This window comes from Taeniopygia guttata, chromosome 13 (genome assembly GCF_048771995.1).
Source record: "Taeniopygia guttata chromosome 13, bTaeGut7.mat, whole genome shotgun sequence".
NCBI lineage: Eukaryota > Metazoa > Chordata > Aves > Passeriformes > Estrildidae > Taeniopygia > Taeniopygia guttata.
In genome coordinates, this window is record NC_133038.1 from 10,928,451 (window position 1) to 10,941,884 (window position 13,434).

Here is a 13,434-nt window from a genome sequence, read left to right on the forward strand (position 1 = left end):
TGGTTGTTGAATGGATACTATGGGACATAAACCAAGTAATTTCTAGAGATGCCCAGAACTAAGAACATGGGCTCCCTCTGGTCCCTGGACATACTGCAGATGCATTGTACAGAGGGCCCAGGGCTGTGACCTGCAGGTTTCCTGATGTGCTTACCTGTACAATTGGTCTCATAAAACACAGGAAGCTATGGCTAAATGGGAAGGGTTTTCAAAATGCCTTGTCCTTGATTTAAAGTCACACCACAGACACAGAGATGTGGCTGTAAATTTATAGGGGTGAACAAGAACACCAGTTCTGAAACAAAGGCATAATTATCTTCTTGCCTCCTTAACAAAATGATCTATTATAGTTCATTTGATTCCATTGCTACAGTACACATGGAAGCTGCACCATAAAGAAGCCCAAGAACTGTAATTTCATTATTTTTTAATTGTGCTATCCCAACTGCTTTTCTACTGAAAGCCAGAACTATCCATCAGACCTACAGTGAGAACTCAGACAGCTGTCACCTGTAGCTACTTGGGATTCCCCTGACATTTGCCAATCCTTTAACATAACCATGGGACCTATCTCTAAGTATCTATTCTACTGCTTTAGTGAAATGTCTCCTGTGTAGTTCAAGACAAGCAAAAGTCATTATGTAGACAGGTAGGTAACAGTTTCTGATGAGGACAGCAGTGATACCACTAAGAGGTCTTCCAAAGAAGTGCAGTACAGACCAGAGGTAACTTGGCAGAATCAAAATGTATTTTAACTCAAGCAGACAAGCTCTTCCCAATGCCTCGCTTAGGAGTAGTCCTGTGTACTGGGATATGTCTGCCCTCTGACTGGAATGACTTGGTGAGAAGTAGAGCAGGTTCTCACATTGCAGCACTTTCACATCAGGCTCCCCTCTCCCTGTTGAGACCCATCTGTCTTCAGCTGTGTACTCTGCTAACTCCTTCCCTTCATGTGAAGGAAACAACAAAAGGAGGAATTTCCGTAGAAAGAAGTAAGTGGTTGCATGTCCCATCTGCAATGTCACATCCAATGCACAAGTTAGAAGTATCAGAATTGTTCATGGTGTTACAGAAGACAGATTGAGAGGGGAGACACGACGTGTGGGAGTATTGGTGGCTGACAAGGATGCAGGAAGGAAAAAGGGAGCAGCAACATCTGTGGATGATGTTTCTCCTTGGTTGCGAAGCTGTAAGATCTGGCGCAGCAGGGCCTTTCCTTCTTCTCTAGTCTGAAATTAATTTGTAGAAAACAGAACAATAAAAGTATGAATGGATGGTTTCTGGGTCAAATTCAGTATGTAAGCAGTGTAACTGAGAGTAGCATGTCATTCTGTAAGGCTAGAAGCTATAAAAGCCATTCTCAATTCTTTTTTCTTTGGCTCCTCAGAAATGTTAAGGTAAGTCACTTTTTTTTCATTTTAGTCTTTCCTCCTTTTACTCCTGATTGGTGTGTTTCTTCGATATTTCAGAGAACAGAAACATCAACCACTGAAGCTGTCTAAATATTCCATCAAGAAGTAGATTGGGAAAACTTTGAGTAAGATGAATTCAGGTTGCAGAGGGCTCCAGACAGCTTTGTCAAGGATAGGCCAAACACCCTGCACTCATGGTTACTGTCTACCAGTAGGCTGAAATTAAAAATCTCAAACTGCCCACTTACATATACATAACATCACACAGTACGGAGTTGCACACAAAACCCAAGTACTGTTATATTCTCTGCACTGTCTACACACAGAAGATGAGGGAAAAAAAGTTTTAGAAGTACTACCACTACACAGTGTGTGGGAGTTTGTGACCATTCAACGATCTCCCCAACACCAAGCTTTTTAGCAGACTTACGACTGCCATGTGAAACTTCAAATTCTTTTACTTAGTGAATACCAGTGAGATACGGTTCAATTTCACTATCTACACCACATTCCATTACTTTTATCAACCATACTCAGCATAACTATACATGACAACCACCATTCAGGATGTGACCTGTATGGCAGACAGCCCTCATTCCTTCATAAAAGACTCCTACTCTGAGGAGGAGCCAAGATCAAGGTTATAGATCCCTTAAGAATGAAGAACCAAAGACCTTGCAGGTACTCACATCATTGAAGGCACAGCATTTCTGAGCACATGCTGAAGCTTCATCCCAAAGCTTACATTTGAAGTAGTACTGGGCCAGGTAACGAAATGCAGTGCTGACCTCCAGGTGCTCCACTACCTCCTGCCGTGAGTGGGGTAAAAACATCATTTGCAAGTGCCTTCCAAAGTAGTTCTACAGCATGTTTACTTCTTTTATTCCCAAGCTATCATCTTACCCCACAGGAATAGATATCCTGGATGTATTTGATGTAGCATTGAGCTGCCTGTTCAGATTCATTCAACTGTTCATGCAACCTACAAAAGGAGAAAAGTGGGTCACTGGAACAAGACTGCACTGTTGAAGACATTCTTGGTCTATGAGAACGTACCTGCTCACCCTAACCTGGGCTAAAGCCGGGCCCTTTCTTTCAGAATTTGCAGGGCATGCAACATGTATTGCCCCTCGTGGAAAGAGATAATCCAGTTTGCATTCATGCTGACAGACACAGAGGCAGATAGTGACTAGACTAGCTAGAAGCAGTGACAACCAAAGCAGGGACCTTCGTATATTCTGTTGCATTTTAAACCTTTTAACAGACCTTTGCCATTCTACTTACTCGCTATTTCCTCCAGTCCTCCTTCTTCCCCTGCTACAACCCAAATTTGTACAGCGGTTTCACTTTACATTTGCCCTTTTTTCCCCTCTTCGCTTTTCCCACTTTATATTACTTTATCCCCAGCAAAAAAAATAGTGCTGATGTCACAGTATTCACATTAGACCTCTTCCAATGTCACAGCTGTAAACTAGAAAGGAAAAGAAAATACTACAATTTTGTACATCATCTACCATCATGGGCTGCTTTTAAGTTGCAATACAAGAAATACAATTGCTAGTGCTGCATGCTCAAAACACTGCAGGATTCAGAAGTCCTTCGCAACCCACATAATGCTATCATTCTCTCCAATTATCCTGATGGAAACAAAGATAAAGCTGGACACCAAAATTTGCAGTCACTACAGCCCTAAAGAGAGCAATTCTTACACAGCTCCAAAAGTAATACTAGCTAACAGCAATTCCACTTGTTTACATTCTGAATCTTATCATTAGGTATTAAAGTGTGACTTTCATTTAACACAACTCTGACAGTTCAGTGAGCGTACATACTCACTTGGCAAGTTTCACAAGTGCCATTTTCTCCACATCTCCCACAGCATAAGCTCTCCAATAGCACTGTCAAGGAAGGAAAGTCAGTCAAGCATATGCCACAAAAATTAGTCCAGCTCATGACTCCAGCATGCAAATCAGAAACAAGAAACTACAGGAACTATCAGCAAAAGAGGCATGTATCTGTATATAACTCCTTATTTATCAGCTGCTCTAGTTATATTGCAGCAGTATTTCCCAACTGTAACTGCCAATGAGTTTACATAGCACTAGCTACGTAATTTTGCTGCAATTTCACCCAGTGTTCTGGGAGACACCCTAAAGTCTTACACATCAGTTCTCACCTTCTTAGCTTCCACCAACTGATTGAGTTTCTCATAGCATTCTCCTAGAGCAACCAGCATACGTGAATCATTTGGTCTGTAAAAGAGCAATTTTTCAGGTAGTTTAATGGACTGCCAGCTGATCTCAGGGTGGGGGGAAAATTGGGGGGGTGGTCAAGGGAAAAAAGGGATCTACACCTGACAGTCTGTCATCCTTTTGCATAAAGCACCACTCTTACTCCCGACCAGTCATCCTCAACACTTAACTGACAAAGCTTTTGTTAACAGTTAACTAACACAACTAAAAGAATTTGGAACAGTGGGACTGTACACATCGCAAAGCATCAATGTTTTTTTTTCCTTCCCCAACTTAGTTCTTGCATGTAAGTTCCTTAGCCAGTATCAACCATATCAGAATCAAGACCAATAAACACGGCTCCATTCTCAACTCTACCTGAGCTGGTGGGCCCGTCGGTAGTAGTAGAGACAGTAAAATGGCATTTTGAGGATTTCATAGGTTTGTCCCAAGCCATACCATGCTCTGTAGTCCCTTTTGTTCACTTCTATTGCATGCCTGTCAATGAAAAGGAGATTAACTAGAAAGAAAGTCAGGATCAAAACCAAGTCCAGCAAAACACTAAGAAAAAGAGAAAATACTGCTTCAAAAGCAAACAGCATTTTGTGCAGTACATGAGCAGTACCTATAAGCCTGGATAGCTGCAGACGTGTTCTTCATTTCCATATACTCATGTCCCATTAGTGTCCAGGCTCCTAGATAACGAGGATTCAGTTTCAAAGCCCTCTGGAAATAGAGTGCTGCTTTTTCATGCTGGGAACGCAAGCTATAATAATTTCCTGAAGTAAAAGGCATAATATTTAAATAAATTTAAAAAAAACACAACCAACCAAAAAAAAAAAAAAAAGGCCAATACCAATAGAGAAGTAGAAAAAATGATGCAATGTGTATTATCTACTACCTCCTAATAAATTATAAAGAATCCTAATAAAGACAACTGATTCAAACCTCAAGAGACCTAATTGCACTCTGTTCACCAGTGTTCTGGTCAATCCTTTTCCAGCTGTACCAATCAATTTATGATTCCATCACCTTGGAGTGTCATGATCTAACAAATCAATTTCCTGCTCCTGACACACAACTATTTCCACTGGAGTTTGAAGACTATATACATGGGTCTACTTTATACCCTAGTGCTATTACAGCAGCTTTCAGAGAGAAATGAAGGAAAAGGGTACTCTGTCATTGAGTCTGCTTTTCAGGCTACCTGAATCCATATTCACCAAGTGGTGATTTTGATTGCCTTGCTGGTTTATCACTTCCAGAAGTGTTTCCAAGATTCTCTCACACAGCCTACAGACAGCAAAATAAGATGTAAAAATAACATGTAAAAGAATTGGTTCTCACCAATTACACAGCAGGTCTCAACACGGTACTTGTCTATCTCACAGAGATTATGAGCCAGGTAGCTCAACTCAGGCTTCATGCTCTAGTGGAACAAAAAATTGAAGTGATCAGAGAGAGTACATTACGCTTTGAAAGAAACTGCAATAAGCAATTGGCAATGCATACAGTGCCTCTCTTCCATGGAATTGGGAAGAGGAAAACCTGTATTCAGAGAGGCCGGACAGCACCAGCTGCTTTGCCAGTGTTTAACATACCTCAAACAAACACCATCACTATGGACAGGCCACAGGAAGAATGCTTACCCTTACATACAGTAAGTTGGAGAAAGTGTCCATGTTTTCTATCCTGTAAGGATCTTGTTTCCTCAGCTCATTAAAAATGGATAAAGCTTTGTCAATATCTGAAGAAAGAACAGCATATGGGACACCAACAACTATAAATGCCAACTAACAAGTTTGCATTAATGGGGTCATTCCTACTTAGTGTCACTGACCTCTTATATTGTGGTAGGCAACTGCAATCTGAGAGATGATATAAGTGCTTTTGGAAAATCCTGCATCAATGAGAGACTGATACTTCTGCAGAGCTTCCTCTATCAGCTGTAGTTCTGTATAAATGTGTGCAAGAAAGAACTCTTTCATCCATGTATCTGGCAAGGACAGGAACTTCAGCTAGCAAAATGAGGAGGAAGAGATGACAATCAGAAGTATTCTACAAGCTACATGTGGCAAAGAATCCATTATCTTCCCTCCCATGACTTAGTAGATGGTTCTGAGGTAGGAGGATACCCTGCAGTCGCTTTCTTAAACCCATTTGGTCAATCAGGGAAGAAATTGTCTTCAAATATGACATCACCTGGTTCTTGCTTCAGCCATTAAATTCAGACTGCATTTTCCTCCTATGTTTGAATATCAATATCATAACACTAGTTTCAATGAACTATGTAATAGACTCAAAATTATATAATAAAAAATGCACTTCCCTTTTTCCACAAATCGGCAACACTCTCTTCTGCATCACTTTTTAAAACTTTTTTTTTTTTTTTAAGTAGTTTTAAATACTTTATCATCCAGAATTTACTGAAGAATTCCAGAACTGAACTCAAACACCATGCAGAAAGAAAAATAATCCTTTTTGGTTTTATATCTGAAGTTTGCTTCTCTGATACAATTCACCTCCTATATGGCTTTGTACATTATCTTTTCAGTTTTGAAAGTAATGATTCTATATATCCTTTCAAGCTATTCCTCAATAACTGAGAAATTAGAACTAGATTAAGAAAAAATAAAAAAGGGACATCTCTTAGGAGATCTTCCTAAGAGGACATGTGACAAGATGATAACCCTAACCCCTGTGACGACTGCTTCCAAAATACATGAATTGGAAATTTCTTAAACCATTTTGAGGGGGAATGATAAGAAATTAGCCATGCCTGTATAAAGATTCTTAAGCTACAGTATGGCAAGCAACTGAAGATAAAGAGGATTTTACAATATAATTTACAGTCGTGGATTGCCTTGCCTGACGGTGTCTCATGGAATGAAGCAGTGGGCAACATGAATCTTGTGGAAACAGAAACACTGGTCACTGAATCAGGCTAAACTGTTGAGATTTGTTACCACATCTTGTTATCTCCAAAGTTTTACCATCTCTTTATCCGTAATCAAGTTGCAAAGTTCCAGCCAGGCTCCCCAGTGCAAAGGCAGGACATGAGCAGCTTCAACAAATACATCTATTGCTTCTTTCACCAGGTCCAGTTTCCGCAGCACAACACCATATCTGTAAAAAAAAGTGTCAGGTTGACAAAAATCATGCAATTCTGCATATCCACACAAATATATAAGAAATACATGCAAACACTTACAGATAAAGGCCAAATCCATCCAGTTCCTGTGCTTTGTGTTTCTTGCTGAGCTCAACTCTCAATTCTCGTAGAGCTTCATTTTTCACCTGTCCTTTTTCCAGAGGTCCTACATGAAAAGAAAGTCACACAGCTAGCTTTCAATAAGGAGTCTCACCACAGCAATGCCAAGTCCAGAGTACAATCAGAATTATCACTGACATGACATGATGGATTCCCAGCCTGTGTTTATGTTCCCCATTTTAAAGAAAATTGCTTAGTCTGGTAACCCAGTTTAAAATACGACCTAATTGATAAAAATCTGCAACCTGTAAGTAAGCCAATGAATCGAAAGAGAATGAAAGAAATCATGTTACAGTACCTATTATCCAAACAATTGAGGGGAAAGCCATGGACCCAAGATGAATTACATGAAGAGTCAACAGCAAAAGCTTCATTATCTTATCATGCATTTCTTGACACCAGAGACTTACCCAAACTATCAACTGTCTCATCATCCTTTTTCTTTTCCCCTGACTGTGGAAAAGAAAGAAAATCCAAGATTACATTATTATAGTTCATTTCCTATGTTTGTTGCAGCACTTGCAGCAGCGTGCAAACTGAGTTTTCACAGACAACACAGATCTGAAAAGAACAGCCCTATCTTTTTTTACCCCAACACAGAATGTGGATTTCAAGGTGGTCATTAGGAACCAAGAAAAAGAATAAGCAAAAAAATAAAATATGCCAGGAAGGGGTCGGAAGCAGAACTTCAGTGCTAGGAGGCAACCTTTTTTTCTACCTTACCAGGTATCTGGAGTACATGTACAAGAAGTAAGCTTTCTGGCTCTTGCAGCCCTGTAAAAAGTAGGCAGCCCTGTCATATTCCTTGAGATCGAAGTAAGACTTGGCCAACGTGTAGGCATCCAGGTCACGAGCATCCTCCTGCAGGGACACACAGGAGTTTTAAGACCCAAGAAGCTCTGACATACTTTAGGAAAATCATGGTTACAAACACAGCAATGAAATTGCTCCAGAAGGTCAAAAGGTAGTTTGTCCATCTTTATACATGGTTTGAGTACTATCAGAAAAGTTCCTCCGCTCCCTCACATGATCCAATTCCAGAGTTCTCCAATAATCAGTACAGACTATTTAAGAACATTTTAAATAAAGGGTGGTATTTCAGAAACAAATTGTGGCAAGCTCCCAGAAGGCAAGGCTTAGCTGTCCAATTAGTATGAAAAACCATAAACAAGAAAACCGCTCAGGAATTCCACATAAGAGATATATTAATATTAATCTGCTAACATGCAAGAGAACACTTCCTTGGTAATTATACCTTGAAATGCATTTATGACATGTTATACTTCTATAATACACCAGGACAGGCACATACCTATGAGTTCTACTGTATTGCTACAGAGGTGGGGATGGAGACACAACTTGTTTCTCTTGTGTTCTAACAAGCACAAGTTTAGTGGTAAAACATAATATGTATTAAAATGAATTTTGACCTCAGTAAATAGGAATAAAAATAAAGTAGCACACATGTGATTTCAAATTTGGCTTACGGACTGCTCCATTTAGGACACAGCAACAGATAATGCTTTCATGTGGGAAAGCACCTTCGGCTCCCTTGCCCTGTTGAACACACTAGGGAAAGGATGTCCCCAGCCTTCTGGCAGGATTGAAGCCCAGCGCAGACTCTCACCCGTGGGGTTTGGGAGATTGCAAGCAGTATTTTCCTCCACAGTTTAGATTAAACAGCCCACCCACATGAGCTGCAGCACCTTCTCCTGGAGCTCACAGCTGCTTTCCCCAGGCACAGCCCGGGCAGCGTACCTCGGTGAGCACGGGCGGAGGTGGCAGCTCACTCAGTGGCAGTGGCTCCAGGGCGAAGGCCAGCTCAGCAGCCCTGAGGGAAAGAGAGCATTAGAGTCATTGAATCAGTGAGGCTGGAGGAGACATGCGAGATCATGAAGTGCAATCGTCAGCCCAGCACTACCGCTGTAACCCCTGACCCGCATCACCTAGCGCCAGATGCAGACTCCTCTTAAGAACTTCCAGGGACAGTGACTCCAGCACCTCCCTGGGAAGCCTATTGCAGTGCTTGACCAACTGAACAGTCAAAAAACATTTTCCAATGTCTTACTGAATCTCCCCGACATCAAGGCCATTTCCTCCGGTCCCCTCCCCGCAGGCACAGCAGAAGAGACTGACTCCCACCTCACTGCAAACTCCTTGCAGGGAGTTGTAAAAAATAATGAGGTACCCGCGAGCCTCCTGTTCTCCAGACTAAATAAACCCAGCTTCGTCCGATCCTCGCTACCGGCACAGAACACGTCAGCCCGGGTCCGCCGAGCTGGGGCCCGGTCAGCTGTGCGCGGCCCCGCTCACCACTTCCCGCTGTGCTGCAGCCCGCGCTCGCGGCTCCGCTCCGCCACGCTCAGCAGCTGCTTCTTGATCTCCCGCAGGTCCGAGAAGTCACCGCCGCCCGCTGCCATCGCCGCCATTGCCGCCATCGCCCGGCCCGGCCAATCACCGCCCCGCACGCCGGCCCGGCCAATCACCGCCCCGCACACTGCGCGCCCTCCCGCCGGCCCGGCCAATCACCGCCCCGCCCGCCGGCCCGGCCAATCACCGCCCCGCACGCCGGCCCGGCCAATCACAGCCCCGTCCGCCGGCCCGGCCAATCACAGCCCGGTCCGCCGGCCCGGCCAGTCACAGCCCCGCACGCCGGCCCGACCAATCACCACCCCGCACACTGCGTTCTGGCCCTCCGCCCTGACCAATCAAAGCCTCGCGCGCTGCGCTCCCCCGCCCCTATACGGAGTCGTCTGCTTGGGCGAATGCGAGAGGTCTCGTGACCAATCCCAGGCGCGCGCCGGAGACGTGCAGTCTGATTGGCCGGCTGTGGAGCCGTGCCCTCTGATTGGCCGGCTGTGGAGCCGTGCCCTCTGATTGGCCGGCTGTGGAGCCGTGCCCTCTGATTGGCCGGCTGTGGAGCCGTGCCCTCTGATTGGCCGGCTGCGGCGGGCGCGCTCCCGCGGGTGCCCGGCCCTGCTCCCACACGGAGGTTTCCGAATTTCCCGTTCGGTTCTCCGCTGGCAGGGGAAATCCCCATCTTGCTGCCCTGCCCTTGGGTTGTAGCCTTCAAGGGCCGTTGATTGTTTCTTAAGGAGGTATTTCAGTTTGCCTGTGTATTGATAACACCTACTCATTTTTTATAATTCAAGATTTTTACTCACATACTGCTGCTTTCTGTGCTAAAACTCATAATTTAAAAACATTGAGTAAGTCTGTGTTTGATTCTACCAGTACAGAAACTGAAGTACTTTTTTCGGGATGGTTGTGCTCTGTAACTTTTTAAGCTTTTCTGGAAAAGTAACAATATACCTCTGTGCTCATTCTAGGGCCAGAATGTCAACTTTAATTATCACTTAAAACAGAGGTGAAGAAAGAATAGTGTAAAATCTCATTTTTTATGTCATTTACAAGTTACACTTTTTTATTTTCTTTTTCTTCTTCTGATGGTAAGGGCAATAAATATTCTGTATTATGGAAGTGTCCTTCCTAATCACTCTCATTGCAGAAACTACTTGGGCCAGAGGAGCCAGTGTTTGAACTGGCAGCTGGTTACTGGTGATGAAAAGAATGTCACTGCTGAGTCATTGTCATTGTACTTGATCTGTTACTATCCTAAGAAAAGATTTTTGGTTTTTGATGAGCTGTGAATGACATTAATTCTTGGTCTGACTCCAGTATAGAGTCTAAGACTACCACTGGCCTTTATTGATGACTACTATGAAATTTCAAGTTGTGTTGATCTGGAACTGTTTCATCTGGAGCCACCTGCTGAAATTAAGACTGTTCTACAAAGGTTTACAGAGATAGCAAATGCCCAGTTTGTCATTCAAGTGGGAAATTATGAGTTATTTATAGTCTTCAATGTTTTTTTCATATAGAGCAAATTAGGCCATTATTTGAAGTATAATTTTAGTGTTACATGGGTCTTTGCCCTCTCTTAATTTTAGCTTTAGCTCTTAATTTTAGATTAATTGTAGCTTTGACAGAAAATACTTCTATTACTCTACCAGCCCATCTATCCAAAACGTAAATAAAAACTTGTTTGTTATTGTTGTTACTACACAGATGGGTCTATCCAATGCCTAACTCATACTTTATTCTCTCTCTCTTTGCCCCATCCCAGAACACATGTGAAAAGAGCCTCAGAAGTTTTTTCTGATGATAAATTTTTGTTGTACTCACCATCTCTTTTATGTTCTCCATATGTAGGGATCAGCTGTTAGTGTTCTATGCTCCTAAACATTGTATTTAGTATTTGTTTGAGCCCATTACTTGGACTCGATGATCTTATGCAATCTAGATGATTCTGTGATTCTCTGCTGGTTTTAATTTAAGGATGTTCAGGTTTTACATGAATACAAAGAGTGATATTTAAAGACATTTGTATGTGTGTGTGAGATCTATGAAGTAATTTTATTAAGGTCTGTTTATCTTCAGTTTTGGGCCCACTGGGTATTATGTGCTGTTTTCCCAATAGAAACGGTGCCAGTATGTTTCAAGTGAGATTTCAATACAAAATACTGAGCCTGCTGCAAAAACGCACAAAGTGCTGCTTCTCTTCTTGCTGAAATCCAGGCAAAATATCCTTTGTGTCACGTTCCCGTGTGTGAGCCCTGGGCAGCTGTGATACAGCTTTTCATGTGGCTGCTTCTCTGGAAGAACAGCGTTTCTGGCAGCTGTGACATACCGAGCCGTTCAGCGAGACTTTCGCTCTCGGTACGACCCGGATGGGTTCGGCCCCTGGAGCAGTGCCCAGCTGCCGGAATCGGCATTTGTGGTCCCATTGTGGTTCCAGCTGCTCGGCAGGAGATGGAGCTTTGCGCTCTTGAAGCAGCAAGAGGAGGGTGAAAGGAAAGTTCGCGTTGGCCGAGTTCAATAATTCAGTTGCGTAAGCCTTGCTTCGCAATGGGAACTCGTAATTCTTCCTGTCATTCCATTCTTTAATAGATGGGTCTGAAGTGACACCCGAGGCTGGAATTTAAATCCAGGAGACTAATTAAATCCTCTGTGCGTGAAAACAGATAGTATCTTGGGGAAATACAGATTAACTGAGCAGTACTGACTGGGTGCTCTGGGAAGAGGGGAACTTGTGCCCCATGCTGTTCCACAGCTAGTTGGATGAGATTGTCTCTAGTCCGTCAGAGAAACATTGACAAAAACAAGGAAGGTCGGTGATGAAAGGGTGAGAATTGTGTCCATAATACCAGTGGGTTGTGTAGGTGTTTTAAAAGGAACTTTTTTTCCAAAGTGGAGATCTTCAAATGTACAGCTAATGCTCAATGAAATCCTGTGTAAGTGGTCTTTACCAAGTGAAGTTAGTTTCATCTGTTGACAGAGGATTGAGCTTCTTTATTATGATGCTGTAAAACTGTGCTTTTAAACTTTTTTAAAGATCAACCATCATTACAGTTTCCTGTATAATTTTACGCTGAGAAGTCTGATGTTATATCTGGTGTTATTTTCTACTATTGGTTGTATTCTCCATTTAGCATAGTTAATGCAACTCCCACTTTTGCTTTTTGTAGTCTGTTGTGACATCATTAATGTTAAAACCTGGAAACCATGTGACCCTAAAGTATGAGGGAAACCATTTATACTTGATTTAAATTGAAAGAATAAATTTGCACCAACTGGGGATAGTTTCAAAGGGTAGGAGACCTGAATTTCAAGAAATCTGCCTATGACTCAGTTAATACACCACTGTGATATCAGAGTAGGCTATTGTTTAGTCAGTATGACACATTTGCTTTGAGGCAGGACTGATATTAGGTTCAGTGGACAGCCCAATGGATAATTACTTCTGGGCAGGTGAAGAGCAAAATGGTGTTTTTAAATTCTAACCATAATACTTTCCTGTTCTTGGAGAAGCCTGTATAGTAACTGGGGCAAGTGTAAAAAAGCTCAACATCCAAGAAATAATCTTACACAGTTCTATGCATGAAATGCTGCACCCAGAATAAACTCCCAAGAGGTGAAATGCTATTTCATATTTGTGATGAAAACCAGACAGGTCTGTTTATTCCTGGAAGGTTCTGAGTGTATCAGCATTGCTTCACACTTCCTGCCATTTATTCTGACAAATGTTTATCCATCTGACTGGAAATATATGCATGAGTTTTTAAAAAAAATCATCAGGTAAGTGTTGCAGCTGTTTAAGAACAAGTCTCAGGATAACACACTGTCCTTTCAAGGTTTAAATAAATAACCTGACAACCCTTTAAAAGAGCTCACTTCCTTTACAGTCCAGACTAAAGATGTGGCAAGGATCAACTATTGCCCCAAGTGCTTTTGATTGACTCATTGGTTAAATCTAAGTATCCTAAATGTAGAACTGAATTTTAATCCCTGAACTGAATTTTAATCCCTGAACAATCACTTAATATAAATTCAGTAGAGACTTGAGGTATTTAAGTTTCCATGCAGTCAATTCACAGCTTACAAAGTTAGTCTTGAAATTTCCTTTGTGTTATTTCCTGTGTTATTTCTGAATTACCTCCTTTATAAAGAATTAAATCTT

General features: G+C 42.2%; 1 protein-coding gene across 4 annotated transcripts; it reads right to left on the reverse strand.

The window, feature by feature from the left end:
• Window positions 1-255: 255 nt before the first annotated feature.
• CDC23 (cell division cycle 23) lies at window positions 256-9,403 on the reverse strand. 4 transcript variants are annotated; one of them, XM_002191660.7, is made up of 16 exons: window positions 9,228-9,378; window positions 8,673-8,745; window positions 7,638-7,775; window positions 7,325-7,367; window positions 6,855-6,960; window positions 6,637-6,769; window positions 5,484-5,661; window positions 5,293-5,390; window positions 4,991-5,072; window positions 4,269-4,422; window positions 4,022-4,141; window positions 3,589-3,664; window positions 3,249-3,310; window positions 2,316-2,394; window positions 2,102-2,221; window positions 256-1,229 (listed from the first exon to the last, which is right to left on the reverse strand). In XM_002191660.7, exons 1-16 carry the CDS (start codon window positions 9,350-9,352, stop codon window positions 1,059-1,061), a joined length of 1,758 nt encoding a protein of 585 aa, XP_002191696.4. In that variant the 5' UTR covers window positions 9,353-9,378; the 3' UTR covers window positions 256-1,058. The 4 variants fall into 4 exon arrangements, with proteins under 4 accessions (XP_002191696.4, XP_072791192.1, XP_030140189.2 ...); XM_072935091.1 differs by lacking the exon at window positions 9,228-9,378 and adding an exon at window positions 9,057-9,206 and having other exon boundaries at window positions 727-1,229; XM_030284329.4 differs by lacking the exon at window positions 9,228-9,378 and having other exon boundaries at window positions 727-1,229; window positions 8,621-8,745.
• Window positions 9,404-13,434: the final 4,031 nt, after the last annotated feature.

What these genes read in the sequence shown, in the direction of transcription:
- CDC23 (XM_002191660.7), bottom strand. Translation starts at nt 9,352, where the DNA reads ATGGCGGCAATGGCGGCGATGGCAGCGGGCGGCGGTGACTTCTCGGAC. An exon ending in CCAACTTACTGTATGTAAGG is followed by an intron (nt 5,073 to 5,292) that starts GTAAGCATTCTT and finishes TTGTTCCACTAG; the next exon opens with AGCATGAAGCCTGAGTTGAG. An exon ending in AGGATATCTATTCCTGTGGG is followed by an intron (nt 2,222 to 2,315) that starts GTAAGATGATAG and finishes CACTCACGGCAG; the next exon opens with GAGGTAGTGGAGCACCTGGA.